Source organism: Notolabrus celidotus, chromosome 7 (assembly GCF_009762535.1).
Source record: "Notolabrus celidotus isolate fNotCel1 chromosome 7, fNotCel1.pri, whole genome shotgun sequence".
In the NCBI taxonomy this organism is placed as follows: Eukaryota; Metazoa; Chordata; class Actinopteri; order Labriformes; family Labridae; genus Notolabrus; species Notolabrus celidotus.
Window position 1 is genome coordinate 4781586 of NC_048278.1, and position 24735 is coordinate 4806320.

Sequence of the window (24735 nt, forward strand, 5' to 3'; positions counted from 1 at the left end):
ACATGTGCACACACACACACACACACACACATGAAACAGACAAACATTTAACACACACACACACTTCAAACACACACGTGCACACACACTTGAAATAGACAAACATTTAACATACACACAGTGTTATCAGTGTAACTTGCAGAGAGCCTCTGATTCAGGATCTTTGAGGTTTATAGCAACATGTTAATCAGTGATCTTTGTTTTCAGCACCTGATGATCTTCCTCCTCCTCCTCCTCCTCCTCCTCTTCCTCTTCCTCCTGCCTCCTGTGAAGACAAACTCCTCCATCACATCTCAAAGGTAAAACCTGCTGAGTGTGTTCAGGTACCGTCTGAAGCTCTCCACACACCTGACAGTCTGTTCCAAACAAAGACCCTGAATGAAAAGTGTTCTGTGTGTGTGTGTGTGTGTGTGTGTGTGTGTGTGTGTGTGTGTGTGTGTGTGTGTGTGTGTGTGTGTGTGTGTGTGTGTATATATGTGTGATGTGTGATGTGTGTCAGCAAGAGGACTCTGGAGTGTTTCTGCAGGTGAAGCAGGAGAAGGAGGACAGAGAGGACTGTAACCTGGACCTGAAGGTGGAGGTGAACATCAGGGCGGAGTGTGGTCTGTCTGCAGGTGAGAGATGATGTCATCACATGCTGATTCTCTGACTGTGTTTCAACAAACAAGAACACACTCATCAGAGTTATCATGGGAACCAAACTCTGTCAATAAGAACATCCTTTGAAGGGTTTAGTCCTCTTAGAGACGATCCAGACTTTTTATGACTCAGCATCCTGATGATGCGACTGCAACATCCCTGTAGTCAGATTATTCTGACCTTCCAGGGCTGCAGTCAGATTACTATGACCTCACAGAGCTGCAGTCAGATTATTCTGACCTTCCAGGGCTGCAGTCAGATTACTATGACCTCACAGAGCTGCAGTCAGATTATTCTGACCTTCCAGGGCTGCAGTCAGATTACTATGACCTCACAGAGCTGCAGTCAGATTATTCTGACCTTCCAGGGCTGCAGTCAGATTACTATGACCTCACAGGGCTGCAGTCAGATTATTCTGCCCTTCCAGGGCTGCAGTCAGATTACTATGACCTCACAGAGCTGCAGTCAGATTATTCTGACCTTCCAGGGCTGCAGTCAGATTACTATGACCTCACAGAGCTGCAGTCAGATTATTCTGACCGCACAGGGCTGCAGTCAGATTGTTTTTTTGACGTGACTTGTTGAGATTAGAAATCCTTCCTGTCCTCTCTCTAACTCGGTCCTTCCTGTCCCTCTGCAGCCCTGGAGCCCAATGAAGAGACCCCCTCCAGAGACATTGTTCTTGATCAAAACATCACCTCCCCCTCCTCCTCCTCCCAGCCCCCTTCCTCCCCCCCAGAAGCCTCCATGGACCTGACCTGCAGGTCTCGAGCCAAACGTAAGTCCTCCAAACCTGTGATGAACAGTGTGACGTTGGGTGGGGGCGTCGCAGCCCCTGAGACGGGTCTGACAGACGGAGCTCTGAAACCAGAGGTTCAGACTGATGATGCTGCGGATGAAGACACCCCCCCCTCCCAGCTGTCGGCCCCCCCGGACTCAGATGAGCCGAGCCCGGAGCGGCTTGCCGGTCTTGGTCTAGACCTGGCCTGGATGCAGGAAAGGGTCAGCCATCTTGGAGCAGCATATGCGGTGGCTCAGCTGGGACTAAACTCAGAGACGGGTCACCCCTCCACCTTCCCCTCACAGGGCGGGGCAGACAGTCTGGATGGCCCCCCCACCATGCTCTTCACAGGTGGAGCTCATGAGATAGCTGCTTTCGCCGCCTCCTTCGACATGGCCGCCGCCGCCGCTGCAGCTGCTGTGGTAGCTGCACCTCCTCCACCACCTCCTCCACCCCCCCTCCCCACAGCTCCTCCTGCCCCCCCCACCAGCCAGAGGAGGCCTTACAGGACCGGCGCTACAGCTAAAGAGCCTGCCGTGTGTGCCGTGTGTGGTCGGGTCTTCCCTAGCGGCACCGCCCTGGAGCTGCACCAACGAGTCCACACGGGGGAGAGACCGTACACCTGCCCCCACTGCGGGAAAGGCTTCGCTCAGCCCAACAACCTGCGTGTGCACCTCCTTATCCACACGGGGGAACGGCGCTATCGCTGCTCACTGTGCGGGAAGAGCTTCATCTCGTCCAGCCACCTGAAGAGACACCGCACCGTTCACACGCAGGAGAAACCGTACAGCTGCTCGCGCTGCGGACAGTCCTTCAGCCAAATGTGCAGCGTTCGACGACACCGGCAGCAGTCCCAGTGTGGACTGTAGACAAAAGGGGGGTGGGAGGTAATCTGGATCAGAACCTGGACCAGTCTGAGCCCACTCTCCGATGCTGGGCTGGGTCTTCAGACCAGAGAGGTTTGTGTAGAGCAGAGTGAACTGAACCGGTCTGAGAGTCAGACTGAGGATACGAGTGCCTGAGACTGTTACAATCACATCCATCAGTGAGCAATGCTGTCTGTCACACACACACACACACACACAAACACACCACACACACTCACACACACACACACACAGAAAAACACACACACACACACACACACACACACCAAACACACACACGTCCAGTTGGAGGTCGTACCTGTTGAAACAGAGTGCCTCCTCCCACTCTGATCCGTTCAGAGTCTCAGAGATCCTCAGCAGAGCGAGATTTTGATTTTGGAGTTTCCTTTGTAAAGTCAGCAGAGATGTTAGCATTGTTAGCTTAGCTCAGTAAAAACAGAAACAAATAAACATTCCAACCAGAGCTGTTCACAGGTCTGCACAGAGGACCTGACTAGACCCAGACTAGTTCAGTTTACGTCCATGCCAGATGAGGCTAGACTTCACAGCAGCTCACATCAACAACAAACAACAACCACAATCAATCTTTATTTATAAAGCGCCAAACAGAGCAGGTCTAGATTGTACTCAATGTTCTATTATTAACAAAGACCCAACACCAAGACTGGATCAGATCCAGGCCCATCTTACAGACAGGACTCAGTCTGATCTCATCTTAATCCACCATGAGCAGAGCACTTTGCAGCATTTAGCAAGTTACAGTGGCAAGGACAAACTTCCTTTAACAGGCAGAAACCTCCAGCAGGACCAGACTCATGTTAGACACACATCTGCTGAGACCGTGTTGGAGAGAGGGATAGAGGGAGATGAAGAGAGAGAGAGAGAGATGATAGTGGTTAGATGGATAGTAGTAGTTGTAGCAGCTGGAGTCTGGCACGTCCACAGCAGCAGAGATCCAGAGGAACCTACGAGACAAGGGAGCTCAGGGACTCCAGAAAGGTCTATGGTTAGGAACTTTAATGGGACAGGAAGAGTTAAAGTAAGAGACAGGCAGAGAGAGGAGAGAGAGGGAAAGACTGGATCCCAGTGTGTCAGTTCCCCTGGCAGTCTAAGCCTATAGCAGTCTGAGCATATAGCAGTCTACGCCCATAGCAGCATAACTAAGAGCTGGTCTAAGCCTGATCCAGCTCTAACTATAAGCTTTATCAAAAAGGAAAGTTTGAAGCCTACACTTAAAAGTAGAGGGGGTGGCCTCCCGGACTCTGACTGGTAGATGATTCCAAAGAAGAGTGGCCTGATAACTGAAGGCTCTACCTCCCATACTACTTTTGGAGACTTTAGGTACGATGAGCAGGCCTGCATTTTGGGAGCGTAGTTTTCTGGAGGAGTAATAGGGCGCCATGATCTCTTTAAGATAAGAAGGATTTTAAATTCTATTCAACATGTGAACACCAACACCACCATCACCTGTGTTCACTGTCAGCGGGGCTCATCACACCCTGTCTCTGAGTAAACCAGCTCCATAAATCCTGGACCTCCAGGTGCGAAGAAGCCAGTATCACTTGTCTCTGTTAACCCAGACCTCCTGCTTCACTGAGCATGCTCACAGAAAAGAGGGCGTGTATCATGTCACATGACACTTCATCACAAAAAGAACAGTCAGACAGAACGTGTCCTGAGACGGTTTGATTTACCTGAGGCAGGTGAATACAGAGGCTCTGTGAAATGACTGTAACATCCCGGCTTCACATGTTTCTATAATCAGATTATATGAGCTTTGGATCTCGCCTGTCCACAGAGAACATGGACAGGTACACCCCTCAGGTGATGAGCATGCTCAGTGATACCAAACTAAAGAATAAGACCCTTGCACCCCGAGTCTTTGTGCTAAGCTAGGCTAACCTTCAGACTGTTATTAAATTATTCTGAACTCTTCCTCTGAGGCACTTTAACTGCTCCCCTCACCTGGTGGAGACTGACAGGTGTTTAAAGGTAACCTGTGCTGGCAGGTCGGCTCTGTCTTGTCATGATTGTGTCAAAGACTCTCTGTCTCTCTGAATGTCACTTTATCACATGAACTCATCCAACAGGATCTTAAGGAGAGGTGTGACGTCACAGTCCTCCCCTCCAGCTGCAGTGTTGTCTCTGTCCCAGGTGAGAGCCTGAGGTGTGTCCAGGTCAGACCCTGAGGCATGTCCAGGTCAGACCCTGAGGTGTGTCCGTCTGTGTGACGTCAGTCTTTGTTCTCCGTGAGGTATCAGAGTGTAAAAAGATGTAAAGTATATATATATGAGTATCTATATCAGAGAGTTGTGTTTGTGTGTGTTGGATGTTGTTGGCAGTAGCTCAGTGTTGCACATGAAACCTGATGTTTGGCCTTTCAGTCCTGACGTGTTCACGTGTTTTAACGATGTCATTAAACATGAACCAGGTTTACAACCAGACTGATCTCTGAGTCATCGATGACCTCACGCTGTCCTCAGGTCTGATTATGAGTCCGTGTGACAGGAGAGAGAGGAGCGCTCTATAATTCCATTTTTTGTGATGTTAACTTGGAAGATAACCCTAACTTTTCGTGGGACATCTTTCAAGCTGTCGACATATAAAATGTAAATAAATATGTCATAAAGCAAACAAAGCTAACACCATCAACATAATTTAAAAACATCATGACACAGTTCAACAGGAGAAAATCTATTTATTTAATTAATAATTATGTTTCTTCAAAGCACAAATATTTCACTAAATACAAAAAGTTCCCTGAATATAAAAGTCTAACCTGTATCAGTTTATCATCACTTCCTGTTTCTGATTCTGATTCAGGCTGAGGTGTCCAGGTGTGTCCAGCTGTGCCTCCTTTACCTGAGACCTGATAGGCTGAGAGTAGTGTTTAATCTGCATCCCTCTCTCATGACTCAGGTTGCCCATGTGAGCAGGAAGTGATGTTTACTGTAATGTTATTCTACACTGAGTGAAATGTTTGTGAAGCTGACCTTCAGGGCCACCGTACACCACGGGAGAGACCGGTCTGTCCCAGGTGTCCCCCTCTGACTCCGCCCCCTCTTCCTGCTCTCTGGGACTCTAAATGAACGTCATTCTGTGTTGAAGAAGAAACTAAACTCATCAGTGTTTACTGAGGGAACCAATCAGCTTTGGAGGACCACAGACTGATCAGACCTGAGTCTGGTCCTCCTGCTTCAGAACTGGATCAGACCAGAGTCTGGTCCTCCTGCTTCAGGAATGGATCAGACCAGAGTCTGGGCCTTCTGCTTCAGGACTGGATCAGAGGGCTTTGACCCGACTCAGAGGTCTGAACAGACCACATGAAGACTCGATTGGTATTATTATCATTCACTTCTATTAATCAATAACCTGATCAATCATTAGTCCTTTTTATCAAACAAGCTCCTGTTGGTCTCAGTCCCTCTGGGATCTGGTCTTCCTGGTCCTGGTTGTCAATTCGTTAAGAAAACAGATGCTGAAGTGGATCTGCATGACGTCACAGACTTTGGACCAGAAGTGTCCCGTGAGCCGCTGGAAGAGGTGGAACCGGGCCAGATGGAGGTCCAGCAGCTTCAGACCCACGAACCCGCAGCAGGACAGCACCGCCAGCAGCAGGTACCTGCGCGTGCGCGCGTCCCCGTGGGTCAGCTGCACGCGGACCCCTTTATACACTGCCACCAGCACGTGACCGCCGAGCGCCGCCTCGAAGCCGCGCTCGTGCAGCAGCGCAAGTCCGTAGCTGAGGACGGAGAGCAGCTCGAGCGCTGCCGCGTGCCACACGCGCCACCCCTTGGGCCCACGCTCTATGAAGCAGATCCAGACTAGAACCCACGCAAATATTGGTAACGTGACCCACTGGTCCAGCACCGCGGGAGCGCGCTGCAGCACCGCCAGGCGCGCCCACTGCACAGGCGCGTAAAAGATGGACATGAAGGCGAATACCTGTCTCAGGTAGCGGCCCTGTTCCGGTTCCGCGATGTCACTGTCCCGGAGCAGCCAGTAGAGTCCCGTTACGGCGTACAGCAGGTTGACCAGACAGTTACAGGGCATCGCGAGGAAGGGGGGAAGGTGATCCACGCGCTGCTCTGCATAATGATCATAAGACAGATCCACCGCGACCGCGTCAAACAGGCGGCAGCGCGTCAACAGGGCGCAGAGCGCGAGCGGCAAAGTCACGTGAAGCAGAGCGGATAACATCACAGCTGATCGATAAACTTGATCACAGAAAAACCAAACACTCAAGACTTCCTGAGAGTCTATAGAGTACCCGCGCGGGGTTGTTCCGGGTTCCTATTTTTTCTTCTTCTCTTGAGTTCACTACAGAACCACAAACTCACAACTACAGGTGTGTACCGCCACCTGCTGTCTACTGCAACGCACTCATGAGGGCACACAACCGGAAGAGTCCAGCTGTAGACCTTCATGATCCGGATCAGAACTCTTCTAGAGATCTTTCTCTTTAGACTGCAGACAGCAGGGGGCGCTGCACTGAGCCGCTCACATCTCCTGCAGGAGTTCACTTTGTTCACCCAACAAGAGACAGAATCACATTTCTGTCTTTATTTTATTATCAATGATCAATATTACACAAAATAAAACCTTTAAATACAGAATTCAAACTCTTCACATTCAAACTGTGTCCAAAGTCTCAGAACTGCAGGTGAACTCGGGACTGACGAGCACGAAGCAAACGATCACAGAGACGCTGATCTCAGAGCCAATCAGACGCCTTCTCCTAACAAACACTCAGCGCACAGCTCCTCCTCTTCCTCCTCCTCAGCTCCTCCTATCTTCTCTTCGTTCCTCCAAACCCTGACAGACAGAGAGGTGGAGTGAGTGACAGGTACAGCTCAGGTGTGTGAGGGCTTCAGTAACATGAGGTGTGTACCTGAGGCAGTGCGGGTCCCAGAGGAGGAGGGCCCGGGTGCAGGAGGTGCTCTGCTGCTGCTGTTGAATGTGGGGAAGTTGGGCTGATTCCTGCAGAACACGCACGCACGAACACACACAAACACACGCACACACATCAGTGTTCAGGTATCAGGGAGTGAACAAGTGTCTGTATCCTCTCTGATTGGCTCTCACAGCAGACATGACGCCAGGAGGAAAAACTCAGAACAGAGAACTCCTGATCAAAGATTGAATTGAGCTTTATCAAATACTCTCCTTCTCTCCTCCTCTCTGTCTCTCCTCCTCTCTGTCTCTCCTCCTATCCTTCTCTCCTCTTCTCTTCTCCCTCTCCCCTTCTCTCCTCTCCTCTCTCCTCCTCTCTCTCTCCTCCTCTACTCTCCCTCTCTCCTCCTCTTCTCCTCTTCACTGACCTCCGACCTCCGAACAGATATCCCAGCAGGCCCCCTGTCCCCATGCCGCTCAAGAAGCTTCCTCCTACACCTGGGCCTGGAGCTGCTCGGCGTCCTGGGTACTGTGGTCCCTGAGTGTAGTCACTATGGAAACCATAGGAGGGGTTCCCCCCGGGAGAGCCTGATAGAGAGAGAGAGAAAGAGAGAGAGAGCAAGTGAACAGGTTGTACACAAACACCTCCTCTGTTTCGTCTCATGTGCAGCTTGTAACACTGAGGGGTGAGATGGTGAATCTGAGTGTGTGAGCTCTCTCACCTGTGTAGTCCGGTTTGAATCCCGGAGGAGGGGGTCCAGTGTTGAAGCCTTGCTGGTTGTCATGATAACCGGTCTGCCCCCCATTCTGCCCCCCGTCCTGCCCCCCCTGGGCGGCGTCCGTGTTCCCACTGAGGAAGAGCTTGTAGACGAGGAAGGCTAAAAGCAGCAGCACGATGGGGACCAGCAGACTTGTAGAGTCCTCCCCGCCTGACGACGACGACCTCTGACCCTGCTGATGGCTTTGACCGTTTCCATGGAAACCACTGAAGAAACTGGAGGCAAAGCCCCCCAAATCTGACAGACATACACACACACACACACACACACACACACACACACACACATCAGATTTACTCCTGGTGTGGACATAAGCTTCAGAATGTCTCAGATCTCCTCCTCCTCCTCTTACCTTCAAAGCCCTTGGACCCCCCTGCTGACCCCCTCTTCGCCCTGCGTCCCTCCTCCGTCAGCTCCAGAGTGAACTCCAGACCACATGACCCGCGCAGGATGTTAGGATCATCAGGGTGACTGAACCCCTCGCAGCTCACCTCCACACGGCCGAACCTGAATGCAGCATCCATGTCTGTCCTGCACTCCCACTGAGTAGACAGGGAGACAGCACACGCACACACATGCACGCACGCAAGCACACGCACACACACACACACACACACACACACACACACACATTATATTAGTAAACATTAGCCTGAGGCCCTGTTCACACCTGGTTTCATCAGGTGGGCTGATTTAAAGGGGGTTCAGACACAGAGGGTGGGAGCAGCTGACTTCAGACTGACGTGATGCCAACAAGTGAACCTCTGATCAGGAGGCCCTTCCTGTGGTCTGATCCAGGTCACAGACACCTCTCAGACTCTGTTGGTCCTTTATCAGATCAGCTGATTGATAAACAAAACAACGTACAACACACCCACAGGTGGCCCCTCCCCCCTCACCTGGACGTCCACTCCATCCCAGCCCTTGTTCTGACACTGGACCACCTCGGGCATGAAGGCCTGGCAGCCAGCCGAGCCCCCCACACACTTCAGCTGAGGGACAGGGCTGGAGCGCCGCGCTGTGGTGTAGCGGTCTCTGTACAGGGTCAGGACCTGAACGTCCCGCAGCAGCACGCCACCTTGAGTCAGAGAATGAGAGCACAGGATGATGTTACTCATTCAAGTTTCAGCCAAGTTTACAGAAAACAGTTCAGGCTTAATTTAGATCAGGATACATCAGAGTCAGGCGTCATTTAGACCCTGATACATCAGAGTCCATCATCACTTCCGGTTTCTGTTCAGATGAATGATAGAAATAACACCAACCCCAGGGACTGTGTGTGTGTGTGTGTGTGTGTGTGTGTGTGTGTGTGTGTGTGTGTGTGTGTGTGTGTGTGTGTGTGTGTGTGTGTGTGTTTGTGTGTGCACGCGTGTGTTTGTGTGTGCACGCGTGTGTGTGCCTGTTGATGATGTTTGATGAAAGATAAACTTTATTCTCAGTGTTGCAGAGTTAGCTTCCGGATGCTAACGGGCTAAGATAACGTTACAAAGGTCGTGAAATGAAACGAACCTTCGTTCCAGCTCCGGGTTCCCTCCACCAGCAGCAGGAGGAACGCGGCTGTAATCAGGGGCTTCATTGGTCCCGACAGGTTGTTCTCGCTATGAATAAATAAAACTATCTTTGTTTTAAATACGAACAGGATGCAAACGTCCCACACCGAGAGCCTTCACTTCCGGGTTCCGTTATCTGCTGTTGTTGTTCTCGTCAACCAATGAGGAGCGGGCACGCCTCGCACAGAGCTGGTGCGAGCTGGTGTCACGCAGGCAGCTCTGCATGATGTAAATGAATGAAATAATCTAAACAATGAGTCTAAAGCATAGACTGTAAAAAATAAAGGTCTAAAGATGTTTGTATGAAAATAAGTGAGTCTTTATTGATGTAACACACGGAGAGGAGTTCATCTCAGCTCACTGATTGGATCATTTTCATGTCTGCATTGTTACTGTTAATTATTATTTGTTAATTATCATCATTTTTGTATTTTGGTATTTTTTTCTTCTCTTTCTTGGTTTTGTATTACTTGTATAAAACTTGTTAACTTATGGTGAACAAAGAAAAACTGAAAACATGCAAAAAAAAAGTTAAATGACAAAAGTTATCTAAAAAAAGTACATTTTACTAATTTATAGTAAGAAATATCAAAAAAATAATAGCTAAACTTGAAATAAAACCTTGAAAATAGAAAATGTAATGAGTTTTCTGCCTTTGTTTTTCCAGATGACTCCTCAGTTTAGGGTTAGTGAACAGTTAATGAGCAAAAGCATCAGTAGCTGCAGGTTAATTCATAACAGCACAGGAAACACAGACACATGCTCATATAGGTAGGCAAACTTTCTGCAGACCAGCTAAATGAAGCCACATTAAATCACTTTGAGGGACAGTGGGGGTTGCAAGTCTTTTGCAACTATATTTAGGGTGTCGCAGGCTGAAAAGTTTGGGAACCCCTGATCTAAACTCACATTATCATAGTATACACCAATATGTTGTTCAAGGCTTATAAACCAAACAGGATGTGCGTAGACCAGAGACCAGTTCACATGGAGCTCATCAACCTGCTCTAACATCAGACACTGAACAGGATCTACACACATTATTAATACACATTACGATCAATGTGCTAACTCTGCATTTGTCCTTTTAATGAGAGGAACAGAACTCTGCAGCATGGCAGGTGGAGGCCAGTGGAGGAGGGTTCTAGAATGCTGGGTTCTGGACATTGGCAGATACAGAACATCAATAATGGGCGGGCCTGAAGAAAAAGACGACCAAATATGAAATCATAATATTTACTCTTCTTTCATTTATTCACTCTTTCATTTTACTTTCATGTCTCTGATTGGATGGGCCACCTGCTCCAAACCACCAATCAGGGACCAGTATGGATCCAGTTTGCGTGTGTGTGTGTGTGTGTGTGTGTGTGTGTGTGTGTGTGTGTGTGTGTGTGTGTGTGTGTGTGTGTGTGTGTGGGTGGGTGGGTGGGTGGGTGTGTGGGTGTGGGCTATGTTCGAGTCCCAGCCGGTCACACAACCACAATGTTGTTCATCTCCCACCTCTGACTGGTTTTACTGGTGTCACAGTCTGAGATGGAGACTGTGTGGAGCAGGTCAGAGCGGTCCAGACACTTTCCTGAGACAGAGACAACACAGAGCAACTTTACTACAGGGCAACTTTACAACAGAGGAACTTTACTACAGGGTAACTTTACAACAGAGGAACTTTACTACAGGGTAACTTAACTACAGGGCAACCTAACTAAAGGGCAACTAAACTGCGGAGCAATTTTACTACAGGGCAACATTACAATAGAGCAACTTTAGTACAGGGCAATTTTACTACAGGGCAACATTACAATAGAGCAACTTTAGTACAGGGCAATTTTACTACAGGGTGACTTTACTGCAGAGCAACTTCACTGCATAGTAACTTTACCATAGGGCAGCTTCACTATATAGAAAACTTATCACAGGGAAAATTTACAACAGGGAAAATTTTACTACAGAGCAACTTTACTACTGAGAAACTTAATTATAATGAAACTTTATCACAGGGTAACTTTTCTACAGAGACACAGAACCACACAGGAGCTTCAGTGCCATCTAGTGGTGGTGGAGTTGACTGCAGGTTGAGTTTCTGGTCAGTTTGTTAATATCAGCAGTGTGATTCTCAAAGGCAACTTCTTCTTTATTCAACTCTAACATTATGTCAGGTGATGAAGGTGATGATGAAGATAAAGAATGGTTGATGTTTTTACCTGTTGGCACATGAGTGAACCGATGTAGATCCTGAACACGAAGAGACAAAAACACAGATATTGTTCAGTACTTATCTGTGTGTGTGTGTGTGTGTGTGTGTGTGTGTGTGTGTGTGTGTGTGTGTGTGTGTGTGTGTGTGTGTGTGTGTGTGTGTGTGTGTGTGTGTGTGTGTGTGTGTGTGTGTGAGTGAGTTTCTGTGTGTATACCTGTGTGTACCTTAAAGTACTTCCACTCAGTGTGTTGTTTCTGGTCACAGTGTGTGATGATAACAGATGAGCTGTCTAGTCCTTTGGTCAGACACTGGTCATACTGCATCAGTTGGTTAGCTTCATTGATACGGAACAACTACACACGCACACACACGCACGCACACACACACAAGCACACACGCACGTCATGGCTTTACATAAACTTAGCTTTCAGTCTCATGAACAGATGCCTTTAACCTGCTGACAAACATGATGTTTTGTGTTAAAGTGTACATTGGAGCACATATATGTACAGAAGTTCAAATCCACAGGGGACATTTTTCCACTTCCCCTCAGTCCATGTTAAACAGGACCAGGTCCAGAGAAGTCTCTGTGGTTCTGGACCAAGTTTATATATGGTTTCCTCTTTTCATTGTTCAGTTTGAACCTGTAACTGTGGATGCAGTAAAAGGTGTGTTCACAGACAATGTTTTTTTAAGTGATTTTGAGCCAATTGCAGTGACTTCCACTACAGAGTCATGTCTGTTTTTAATGCAGTGACTTCCACTACATAGTCATGTCTGTTTTTAATGCAGTGACTTCCACTACAGAGTCATGTCTGTTTTTAATGCAGTGACTTCCACTACAGAGTCATGTCTGTTTTTAATGCAGTGACTTCCACTACAGAGTCATGTCTGTTTTTAATGCAGTGACTTCCACTACAGAGTCATGTCTGTTTTTAATGCAGTGACTTCCACTACAGAGTCATGTCTGTTTTTAATGCAGTGATCTTTGTTAGATGGTCTTCACCAGACCAGCAGTTCCATGTGGGTCAGTACCTGGTTGCCCCCCATCCTGTGGCAGGGTCCAATCTCCACGCTGACCCCGTTAGTGTGTCCCATACTGTCGATACAGTAACTGGACTCAAGGCCTCGGATCTACAGTCAGGATATCACACAACATGGTGAACACAGCATGGACACACACACTGAGTGTGCAGAGGTGTGTGTATGTGTGTGATTGTGTGTGTGTGTGTGTGTGTGTGTGTGTGTGTGTGTGTGTGTGTGTGTGTGTGTGTGTGTGTGTGTGTGTGTGTGTGTGTGTGTGTGTGTGAGAGAGAGTGTGTGAGTGTGTGAGTGTGTGATGTCCTTACCTCCCCCCACTCCACATTTTTAGGAGGGAGAGGATAGTGCAAAGGGATGTCATAAGCGATCTCCTCCATGAACCACTTGAAGCTCTTGCAGCGATGCTCCTCCCTGAGGAGAAAGACACACAGCACTCAGCAAACAGGTCAGTTACAGACGGTTATTATGATCTGTAATAAAACATAAATTAATGTACAGTAGACAGTTTTTTTAAGTCGACGGAGAGTATTCAATCCTGAGAGGAGAGAGGCTCTCGTCCAAGTTCTATCAAAATAAGGGAAGACCGTAAAAGGAGCTGGAGCAACAGGTACAACATGGTGCCCCCTTCATGGTTGTCGTCAACTATCAGGGTATCAAACTACTCAGCATCCCCAGGAAGAGTATTCCTGGATGCTAGAAAGGATGCCCCGGCTGAATGTTGAACCGCAGATTCAGGAGGAATGATGTGGATTCTGTCCTGGTTGTGGGACAGTGGATCAACTCTTTACCTTAGCAGGATTTCTAAGGACATAGGACTGTGCTCATCCAGTCTAGATAAGTTTGTTGGACCTGGAAAGGGTCTAAGACTGAGTTCCTTGGGGGATCTTGCAGGAATGTGGGGTTTTGGAGCTGTTGCCATGAGCCATCCAATCCTTGTATGTCTAAAGTGAGAGCTGGATCTGCAGCTCAGACTGGTGACTGGTAAATTCAGGGGTGAGAAACTGTGACTGACAGGGTCCGGGTGTACCAGGATTCATAACTGTGTGTTACCTGAAGCGTTTGAGCTCACTGATGTCTCCGTAGGCCATCGTGAGAGTCTCAGGATGACTGGTGTAAAAGTAGTCCTTATATTCATCCCACCACACCTCCACCACACGCACATAGTTCTATTTGAAGACACACACACACGCGCAGGATTATACTACCTGAAGACATGAAGGAGGTCTCGTTAAACCTCTAGAAGAAGAGCAGAGCACATGATGGTCATAAACTGGAGTTAAAGCTGCTCCCAGAATCACTGGGATCCTCTTCACAGATAAAAAACGTTGTTAATTCAAACCTCTGTCTGCAGGTGTGTGTCAGTGTGAGCTGCTCTACCTTCAGAGTGGGGGAGGACCCGACGTGTGCAGGAAGGGGGTTTCCCTGCCAACCCTTCACTCTGTAGACGTGACCGACCCGAGAGCATGGCACGAAGAGCAGCTGACCACCACACTGCCAGATCTACACATACAAACACACACACACACACACACACACACACACACACACACACACACACACACACACACCTTAAAGTATGAAATGTGATTAAGCTGTGAAATGTGTACAGTTGCAAGAAAAAGTATGATAACCCTTTGGAATGACCTGGATTTTTGCATAAATTGGTCATAAAATGTGTTCTGATCTTCATCTCACTTTTTTCGTAGCTTAGCGCCGCTCGAGTAGCTGCTTGATGTAGAAGCTCTCTCTTCGATGTCTTTTTTTGACTCTTTTTTCATATCTGTTCAGTTATCTTTGTATTTGGAGTCTGTCATGACATTTAATGACTCATTTGTTGGCCATAGACACCAAACTGGCTACGTTTGCAGTTTTTTTTTTTTGCTATTTGTGTTCCTGTCTGTGTCCAGAGATCCTGTGTGTATCCATGGTAACGTTGTTTACATACGAGATCAGCTGTTAGCAGCCCGTAGCATGTCGATGCTAAACGACACTAGGCCCGATGTTCCCTGCGAGCTGAGGAGAAGGAGGCAAAGACGACGTACAGGTACTGAGGTGCAAGCTAACAAAAGACGACATGGACCTGTCCTTCCACCCACCATTATGGGGAATGTAAGATCTATCTACGATAAGATGGATGAGCTAACCCAGCACCAGAGGGAACACTGGCAGAGTAGCATCATGCTAACAGAGCTAACACCGGACACAAACGCTACATTTGAAGGATTTCACCTGCTGTGGGCGGACAGGATACAGGAGAGTGAACTAACTGGTGAAGAAGACCAGCTCAGTCCTGGACCCTGTGGAGGAGAATTATGGCCAAGCTGTCGTCTCTATTGTCGATTTATTTTCTTTATATATTCTTGTTGAAATTCTTGTACTGTACACTTTTTGTTTGCTGCTGTAACTCCATGAATGTTCCCGTTGTGGGATGAATAAAGTAGTATCTTATCTTATCTTAACAATAGACCAACAGAGTCTGCTTAAACTAACACCAGAACAAAAAATGTTATGTTTTCATGTTTTTATTGACCACACAGTGTAAACATTCACAGTGCAGGATGGAAAAAGTATGTGAACCCCTGGGTTTAATAACTGGTAAACCCTCTTTTGGAAGCAAAAACCCTCAACCAAACGTTTCCTGTCGATCAGATCAGACCTGCACAACGCTCAGGAGGAATTTTGGACCATTACTCTTTACAAAACAGTTTCAGTTCAGCAATATTCTTGGGCTGTCTGGTGCGAATTGCTCTTGTGAGGTCATGCCACAGCATCTCAATGGGGTTGAGGTCAAGACTCTCCCAGAGCCGCTCCAGAAGGTGGATTTTCATCTGTTGAAGCCAGTCTGGTGTTGGTTTACTTCTGTGCTTTGGGTCCTTGTCCTGTTGCATCCCCCATCTTCTGTTAAGCTGAAATAGATTGATCGATTGCCTTCAGTTCTCCTGCAAAATGTCTTGATAAATTTGGGAATTCATTTTTCTGTGATGATAGCAATCTGTCCAGGCCCTGAGGCAGCTAAGCAGCCCCCAAAACATGACGCCCCCTCCACTGTACTTCACAGTTGGGATGGGGTTCTGATGTTGGTGTGCTGTGGCTTTATTTCTCCACACATAGTGTTGCATGTTCCTTCCAAACAACTCAACTTTGATTTCATCTGTCCACAGAATATTATCCTGTTAACTTCAAACGTGCAGCAGTAATGTTTTTGGACAGCAATGTCTTCCTCCGTGGTGTCCTCCCATGAACTCCAGTCCTCTTCAGTGTTTTACGTATCGTAGATTCATCAACAGAGGTGTTAGCATGTGCCAGAGATTTGTGTAAGTCTTTATCTAACACTCTAGGATGCTTCTTCACCTCATTTAGCATTCTGTGCAGTGCTCTTGCAGTCATCTTTACAGGACGGTCACTCCTAGGGAGAGTATTAACAGTGCTGAACTGTCTCCATTTATAGATCATTTGTATTTCTGTCGATGATGAACATCCAGGCTTTTAGAAATACTTCTGTAACCCTTTCCAGCTTCATGCAAGTCAACCATTCTTAATCGTAGGTCTTCTAAGAGCTCTTTTCAGCGAGGTATGGTTCACTTCAGGATTCTTGAAAATGGCAAACTCAAAACTGGTGTGTGTTTTTTATAGCGCAGGTCAGCTTTAACCAACACCACCAATCTCTTCTTATAGATCAGACACCGGGTAGGTAGACTTCAGACTCAAATTAGCTCTTATCAAAGTCCGTAGCCTGGAGGTTCACATACTTTTTCCACCCTGCACTGTGAATGTTTACATGGTGTGGACAATAAAAACATGAAAACATATAATTTTTTTTGTGGTATTAGTTTAAGCAGACTGTGTTGGTCTATTATAGTGACTTAGATGAAGATCAGAGCAAATTTTACGACCTATTTATGCAGAAATCCAGGTAATTCCAAAGGGTTCACATACTTTTTCTTGCAAATGTATATACTGTGTACCTTGTAGGATATCTCAAAGTTTTCTCCTCCCCAGATCTGCAGTCCTGGATCATACAGACCCAGCTCAAAGAAGAACTCTCTCTCTATAGCAAAAAGACCCCCCGCCATGGCTGGAGACCTGCAGGCATACACCAACATGCATCCAGAAACATACAAACAGGTGCAAACCAGCCACAGGTATTACTAAGAGCCAACACATTGTTATGAAACTCTGAAACGGTTCACGAACAAGATAATCCCTCTGAGGTAATACCATCAGTTATCACACAGACCAGACCAGATCCAAACACATACCACTGAAGGATACCTGAGAGGAGACCCCACAGACAATCAGACAAACAACCAGCAAGACCACATCCAGGGACACCAAAACCTGGAACACCACAATCAGAGACACCAAAACAAGCAAGACTATAACAAGTGAGAGCAGGACCAATGAGACCATAACCAGCAAGACCACACCCAGCAAGACTACAAACAGTAAGACAATAACCAGCAAGACCACACAGGGTGAGACCATAACCAGGAAGTCCACAACCAGTGAAACCACAACATGTAAGACAATAGCAAGCAAGACCACACAGGGTAAGACCATGACCAGCAATGCCACAACCAGTGACATACAAACAAGCAAGGCCAGAACCAGTGTAACCACAACAAGTAAGAAGATAGCCAGCAAGACCACACAGGGTAAGACCATGACCAGCAAGGCCAGAACCAGTGAAACCACAACAAGTAAGAAGATAGCCAGCAAGACCACACAGTGTGAGACCATGACCAGCAAGGCCACAACCAGTGAAACCACAACATGTAAGAAGATAGCAAGCAAGACCACACAGGGTAAGACCATGACCAGCAATGCCACAACCAGTGAAACCACAACATGTAAGAAGATAGCCAGCAAGACCACACAGGGTAAGACCGTGACCAGCAAGACCACAACCAGAGACATACAAACAAGCAAGGCCACAACCAGTGTAACCACAACCTGTAAGACAATAGCCAGCAAGACAGTACAGGGTAAGACCATGACAAGCAAGGCCACAACCAGTGAAACCTCAACATGAAAGAAGATAGCCAGCAAGACCACACAGGGTAAGACCATGACCAGCAAGGCCACAACCAGTGAAGCCACAGCATGTAAGACAATAGCCAGCAAGACCACACAGGGTAAGACCATGACCAGCAAGGCCACAACCAGTGAAGCCACAGCATGTAAGACAATAGCCAGCAAGACCACACAGGGTAAGACCAGAACCAGTGAGACCACAACCAGTTAGCTCTATCTTTACTCTCTGTCTGCTCCCCATCGTACTCCGTATGTACTGTAGTGTTTAAGTGAAGCTCTGCTGTTGAGCTCTGTAATTCTGCAGTATTAAACCTCATCTCTTCCCTCTGTTCTTCATACTGTGCTTCTTTATTACTTCAGTACAAGTGTCAGAAGTTTAAGTCTACTTCTCATAGTTCAGCTTATTTGCTGTTTACTGTTCATAATGCTGTTTTGAATGTGTAGTCCCTGACCTCATAAGCCAGGAACGTTTGTTTTGTGTACCTGTACGGCTCAGTGCGAGTCTTTCTCAGTAGTTTTTCTTTGTCTGTCAGAGGAATCCTCTTCCACATCATGCTCCAGTCCCAGGCTCCCCTAGCAAAGTTGTCCTTGTCTCCTCCACCCTGGGTCTCAATGATGTAAGTCTTGCCGCAGATGGAATCCACTAAAGGCACCGTACACACCGTTCTGACAGAGGTGGGGAGGGAGCCATGCATTCAGGATAAATGGGGGTGGAGGGTGAGGGGGTGATGGACATGCAGGACAAAGACAGGCAGATACAGACAGCAGTGCCAATGAAAGCACAGAGACATGGGGTGGATGGATGGGTGGAGGGGTGGAGATGGAGACACAAACAGAACAGGGATGAGTGTTAGCATGCTGTCTGCTCTCTGCAGTGTAAGTACCGGTAGGGCTGCATGGTGTGTTTTCTCGGTGGCTCAGAAGGACTCGCTTCCACAGCAGACTCCAGTCCCAGTAACCTTTAAGAAGACTGCACTACAAACATGTCACTACCATCATGTCACACTGGCACATCCATTGTCAAATGGTGGTACTACAAAAAAGTCTATCAGTATTTGCACACACTTCCACACTGAAGGCTACACCTGTGGGCATTTGGGTGTTCAGTGTCTTGTCAAAGGTCATCCGGACATGTAGACTACAGAGACTGGTTACCAAACCATGAGCTACAGGCGATCAGTCATAATCATCAGATGAACACTGCAGACAGTACACTGGGCTCTCTGTTGGGTTTGAAACAGGTCCTGTTTGATTCCAGCCAGACTCTCTTTATGGTAAGGGATAGGCTCTATATTGGGGGTAAGCAGAGCTCTCCTTGGTTTATACCGGGCTCTGGTGGATGGTAGGGTCAGTAGCTCGGACATCCAGAGAGAGCTTGAAGTTGAGCTTCTGCCCCTTCACATTGAAAGGAGCAAATTGAAGGGGTTTGGGCATCTGATTAGCCTGCAACCTGGGCGCCTCCCTTTGGATGATTTCCTGACAAATCCAGCTGGGAGGAGAACCTGGGGTAGACCCTGGGCTCTCTGGAGGGATCATGTATCCCACCTGGCCTGGACACACTTAAGAATCTCCCAGGAAAATGCAGCAGTGGAGAGGGACGTGTGGGACAAAACCTGCTACCACAGTGACACAGCCATGGATAAGCAGGAGATGGATGGATGGACAGATGGACAGATGGATGGATGGATGGATGGATGGATGGATGGATGGATGGATGGACAGACGGACAGACAGAGAGATGGATGGATGGATGGATGGCTTAGCAGTCAGTAAACATTGCCTGCTGGAGGACTATCAGCAAACAAATATCTGTAGTCTGACTGAATAATTTCGTGTGTGTGTGTGTGTGTGTGTGTGTGTGTGTGTGTGTGTGTGTGTGTGTGTTACCTGTCTTTTGATATAGGAGCGATCAGAGGAGCGTACCAGTTGATTCCAACCTCACAGTGAGCATCCAGGTAGATCAGCACCTGGAGAGCAAACACAAACACCTGATGTGTCTCCTCCTGTGTGTGATAGTGTCTGTCTTAAACAGTGTAAACACTTGAATCCACTGTTTCACTTGGAAACACAGATTTAGAAACACAGCAACCACATGCAGCCACGGCATCTCAGCTAATAAACAAACTGCACCTCAATCAGCATCCCAGAGTCCCTTCTGGTTTATCACTCTGATCAACAGCCTGACTGTGATCAGTTTCAAACCAAAGCCACGGACAGTTACTGAAAGTGTAGTACCAGGACTTCATGGTACTTATAGAGTAGTGCCAGCTGTGTGTGTGTTTGGATGTGTGTGGGTATCAGCATCAGTGACATCATCAGATACCTGTCCTTTAGTGGCCTTGTTGGCTCCAATGCTCCTGGCCTGGATCAGTCCTTCTCTCTTCTCATTCCTGAACAGTTTCACCAGACCGTTCCACTGTTTGATGTAGTCCTCCAGACGCTCCTTCAAGTGGGCTACACAAAAAAACCAGCCAAACCATGGTTAACTCAATTAGGACACATCAGCAGGTGCTTGTCTGTGGGTTATGTCATAGGTTTCTGTTTCAGTGTGACGTTGCTGGTTCAATTTGATGTTGCTGGTTCAGTCAGACATCTCTGGTTCAGTGTGGCGTTAATGGTTCGGTGTGATGTTGCTGGTTCAATGTGATGTTGCTGGTTCAGTGTGGCGTTAATGGTTCAGTGTGATGTTGCTGGTTCAGTGTGATGTTGCTGGTTCAGTGTGATGTTAATGGTTCACTGTGATGTTAATGGTTCAGTGTGATGTTGCTGGTTCAGTGTGATGTTAATGGTTCAGTGTGATGTTAATGGTTCACTGTGATGTTAATGGTTCAGTGTGATGTTAATGGTTCACTGTGATGTTAATGGTTCAGTGTGATGTTGCTGGTTCACTGTGATGTTAATGGTTCACTGTGATGTTAATGGTTCAGTGTGATGTTAATGGTTCACTGTGATGTTAATGGTTCAGTGTGATGTTGCTGGTTCACTGTGATGTTAATGGTTCAGTGTGATGTTAATGGTTCACTGTGATGTTAATGGTTCACTGTGATGTTAATGGTTCAGTGTGATGTTGCTGGTTCAGTGTGATGTTGCTAGTTCAGTGTGATGTTGCTGGTTCAGTGTGATGTTGCTGGTTCAGGTTAATTGTTGTTCTTCATGTGTATTGCTGGTGAACTCTGACCTTTGTTGCTGAAGTCGTCGATCAGGACGATCTCAGCCAGGTATCTCCTGGGGGTCCTCTTGATCACACTGTGGACGGTCCTCATCAGTGTAGACCAGCCTTCATTATGAAACACGATCACCACACTGGAGGTCAGCAGTCCGTCGTCGTAGTGCCAGTACTTACACCTGGACAGGTGAGACACACAGCACACGATCACATCACGCCTGTAGTGGCTTCTTGTCAGCTTCAGGATCCAGTTCAGGATTGTGCTGTTGGTTGGGCTGGCACCACAATACCTGAGTTAGTGTTTGCACCTGCATGCTCCAGCCAGAGCACTCAGGTCAATGCACCAGGTGGTTTTAGATGTCCCAAGATCAAGGCTCAAAGCTGGAGGTGACCGAGCCTTTGTGGTGGCTGCTTCTACACTGTGGAACAGTCTGCCTCCTGATATAAGATACGCTCAGACTACTGTCGTTGGCTTTTAATACCTGTTGAATGAGCCATTCAAAATTTTATTCATCCTGGCTTTTTCTTGTGTTCTCTATTGTGTTTTTAATATCTATTCTTTTTTAATTACTATTTGTTTTTCTTGATGGTGTTTCTAAGCTTGTACAGCACTTTGGCCAACTGCGGTTGTTTCAAAATGTGCAACATGTGCTTTATAAACAAAGTTTGATTTTAATCCAGATCTCCTCCTCTGTGATATGAATGTCTATTGGTCCTGCAGGTTCTTGCTGGATTAACATGTGGTGGATTTATTGGTTAGAATGCAACATGTAGACCATTGTATCCACAGCTGTTTGTTTGCAGAGGGTGCGGAGAGCTGCTACAGTAATCACACCAAATCAAACACAGCAGTGTTGTAATACAGGATGAGGAGTGCGTGGATGTGCTCTATGAGTTCATAGCTGATGAACACAGTTCAGCTAAGTTGACATCTGTGGTGCGTTGACACAACCTACCCTGACCCTGCCCTCCAGAGTGAGGTCAGTCTAACACATATATCTGTGCAGTGTGAACAGTCTGACTCACTCTTCATGGCGAATGTCACTGATGCTTCTGTCCAGAGAGATCATGTCGCTGGCCACCATGTTGAAGCCAAATTCCTTGATGGAGGCCTCCACGGCGTCTTTGTACTGTGGACCCAGGGCAAGGGGTTTGGACTCCTCTCCAGGACCACCAGGGACCCCTGGTGGCTCTGGTTCTTTAGGCTCAAAGTTTCCCGGGATGCCTTTCTTCAGTACAGGGCTGGTGTAGGCGTGAGTGTGGGGTTTGAACGTCACATACTGCTGTTGTATCACCTGCTTCTGGTTGAGCTGCTGTTCTGGTTTCTCTGGGTTGTTGGGCTCTAATGGAGGGAAAACCAAGAACCAAACCATGACCCACAGAGAACTGATCTGCATCAAGTGTTCAAAGTGTCTAGAGTCAGTGTCTGAGCTAAGCGTGTTTACAGGATGTCTATGATGGCGTCTCACCACGTTTGAGTCTGATGGCATGCAGGTCGACCTCCACCCCCTCCACATGAGGCCAAGGCACCACAGGCTTAAAGTGGTCTGCAGGGTCTGCTCTGGGCAGGGCAGCATCCTCCTGTGAGACAGAACAGAAAGACCAAGCAGAGATAAAAACCAGCAGCACGTTTCAGTCAGTTGTTACAGAGACATGTTTCCTGTTCATCAGCTCTTCTTTGAACAACACTCTGTAAACGTTGGTGAACCCAGGAGACCAGGTTCTGGACTTTAAAGTGACATGTTGTCCCATTCTTGCCTGATAGATGATTTCAGCTGCTCAACAGTTCAGGGTCTCCTTTGTGGTATTTTTAGTTTCATGATGCTCCAAATGTCTTCAATGGGGGACGAGTCAGGACTGCAGGGAGGCCAGTTCAGGACCTGGACTCTTCTACTACAGAGCCATGCTGTTGTAATACATGCAGAATGTGGTTTGGCGTTGTGTTGCTGAAATATGTAAGGTCTTCCTGAAGATGTCATTGTCTGGATGGCAGCATATGTTTCTCCTAAACCTGTATATATTGTTCAGCATTAATGGAGCCTTCACAGATGTGGAAGCTACCCATGCCACGGACTCTTATGATCCCCATACCATCAGGGACGCTGGCTTTGACCTGTGAGCTGATAACAAGCCGGGTGGTCCCTCTCCTCTTTAGAGCGGAGGACACAGCGTCCATGATTTCCAAAAAGAATGTCAGACTTTGATCCATCAGACCACAGGACAGGATTCCACTTCCCCCAGTCCATCTTAGACCGGCTCAGGTCCAGAGAAGTCTCTGAGGTTCTGAATCAGGTTTATATATGGTTTCCTCTTTGCATGGTTCAGTTTGAACCTGCATTTGTGGATGCAGTGACTTCCACTACAGAGTCATGTCTGTTTTTAATGCAGTGACTTCCACTACAGAGTCATGTCTGTTTGTAATGCAGTAACTTCCACTACAGAGTCAAGTCTTTCTTTAATGCACTGATAGCTGGTTAGCTGTAGTTAACTCACCTTATTTCCCAAAGGGTTGTCCTCGCTGCGTTCAGGGGACAGAGAGGACCATAGAACCACCAGTCCCAGAAACGTAGCCATGACCAGAGTAGTCCGCCTCTTGAAGCCAAACATGCCCCTCATGCTGAAGCCTCTAACAGATTATGCTAAGCTAGGTTAACTGTTGTCTGCTGTTCCAAGTTGACCATCTGAGAGTTTTTGTTATCTCGACCTGCTCGCTGTCCTGACCTGCTGAGACTGACTCTGATCCTCAAAGCTGGGTTTGTCTCCTGTCAGTGATGCGGATCCAGCACTCTCAAACAGGAGGTTCTTTAGGTTCTTCAGGATCAGCCTGTCAGTAATTAGCAGGGTTGAGGCTCATTGTTGGCACAGCCTGTAGTTTGCTGTTGAGTGACATAACCGATGTCTCTCAGTTTGTTTAATCAGAGAAAGTTTAATAAAGTCACCTGATCTCTCTGCTGTTGTTACCACGTGGAGAGTCTGTGGGGAGCTCAGGTCTGATGCAGACTAGAGTGATGATTGTCTAGGCTTGGATTTTATGATATAAGTGAAGGAGGGTATGAGCTGTGTCTTCTATTTGATTCTAAATTAATTCTAAATACACACGGGTGTCCCATCCCCTGTTAAACACCTGCAAATGAACAAGAACCTCCAGGAATAAACTCACACGGAGCACTTTCAGCCTACATGACACTTTATTGACATGATGATGAATGTAAACATGTTTCTGTCAGACAGACCTTCAGACTTTATGATGAATAAAACAGAAGGAGGAACTGATCGCAAAGAGAAATTATTCTATTAGACTTAATGCCCAATTATTCACAACACATCAGATCTAAAACTCAGAAGTGATACTCTGTTTTATTCGTTATATGGAAGATATCCTCAGTATGTTAAATCTTACAAATCAACTCGTGCTTATGATCTGTTTTACAATGTTACAATGTTACAATGTCATTCAGCAGACGCTTTTATCCAAAGCGACGTACATACGAGAACAAGAACAACACAATCAAAGATCTAGACAAGAGGAAACAAGATCAGTAAGAGTAACAAAGTGCTTCAAGTCAATTTGGGTGCAGGTGCTGCCAAGCAGTGTAAAGGCAATGCACAAAAATAAGTAAGGAATTTTTTTTTTATTTTTTTTTTCCCCGAAGTAAGGAATATCTACAATGAAGCAACCAACCAATTTAAGACCTTCCATTATCATCATCAACAATTAACATCCCCACAAGGTTTTAAGGTCCATCTTTTCTCCCTCATTAAACTCTGGTG

At 47.1% G+C, this 24735-nt stretch overlaps 4 protein-coding genes across 4 annotated transcripts in view; 1 reads left to right on the forward strand and 3 right to left on the reverse strand.

Moving 5' to 3' along the window:
• Positions 1-4751, forward strand: part of LOC117815686 (zinc finger protein 16-like) — a 13283-nt gene extending 8532 nt beyond the window's left edge. Inside the window, exons 6-8 of the mRNA XM_034687552.1 lie at positions 208-299; positions 500-614; positions 1280-4751. Coding sequence (XP_034543443.1) covers positions 208-299; positions 500-614; positions 1280-2289 — 1217 coding nt within the window. The 3' untranslated portion in view covers positions 2290-4751. The remainder of the gene's footprint in view (positions 1-207; positions 300-499; positions 615-1279) is intronic.
• A 234-nt stretch (positions 4752-4985) lies between these two features.
• On the reverse strand, positions 4986-6744 carry tmem187 (transmembrane protein 187). The gene has a single exon (XM_034687562.1). It carries the CDS (start codon positions 6505-6507, stop codon positions 5725-5727), a length of 783 nt encoding a protein of 260 aa, XP_034543453.1. The 5' UTR covers positions 6508-6744; the 3' UTR covers positions 4986-5724.
• A 111-nt stretch (positions 6745-6855) lies between these two features.
• saraf (store-operated calcium entry-associated regulatory factor) lies at positions 6856-9658 on the reverse strand. The gene is made up of 7 exons (XM_034687561.1): positions 9489-9658; positions 8879-9057; positions 8332-8521; positions 7923-8216; positions 7629-7788; positions 7199-7287; positions 6856-7122 (listed from the first exon to the last, which is right to left on the reverse strand). The coding sequence occupies exons 1-7, from the start codon at positions 9553-9555 to the stop codon at positions 7097-7099; spliced, it is 1005 nt and encodes a 334-aa protein (XP_034543452.1). The 5' UTR covers positions 9556-9658; the 3' UTR covers positions 6856-7096.
• A 1322-nt stretch (positions 9659-10980) lies between these two features.
• The window catches only part of LOC117815685 (N-acetylgalactosaminyltransferase 7-like), a 26592-nt gene continuing 12837 nt past the window's right edge, over positions 10981-24735 (reverse strand). Inside the window, exons 12-14 of the mRNA XM_034687551.1 lie at positions 11948-12076; positions 11731-11761; positions 10981-11105 (exon numbers count right to left, since the gene is read on the reverse strand). Of these exons, the coding sequence (XP_034543442.1) occupies positions 10999-11105; positions 11731-11761; positions 11948-12076 (267 nt within the window). The 3' untranslated portion in view covers positions 10981-10998. The remainder of the gene's footprint in view (positions 11106-11730; positions 11762-11947; positions 12077-24735) is intronic.

Bases quoted from the DNA above. Each gene is read 5' to 3' on its own strand.
- tmem187 (XM_034687562.1), bottom strand. From the start codon at position 6,507: ATGTTATCCGCTCTGCTTCACGTGACTTTGCCGCTCGCGCTCTGCGCC.
- saraf (XM_034687561.1), bottom strand. From the start codon at position 9,555: ATGAAGCCCCTGATTACAGCCGCGTTCCTCCTGCTGCTGGTGGAGGGA. The intron at 7,789-7,922 runs GTGAGAGAGCTC...TCTCTCTATCAG, and splicing joins ATTCAAACCGGACTACACAG to GCTCTCCCGGGGGGAACCCC. The intron at 7,123-7,198 runs GTACACACCTCA...TCTGTCTGTCAG, and splicing joins TGGGACCCGCACTGCCTCAG to GGTTTGGAGGAACGAAGAGA.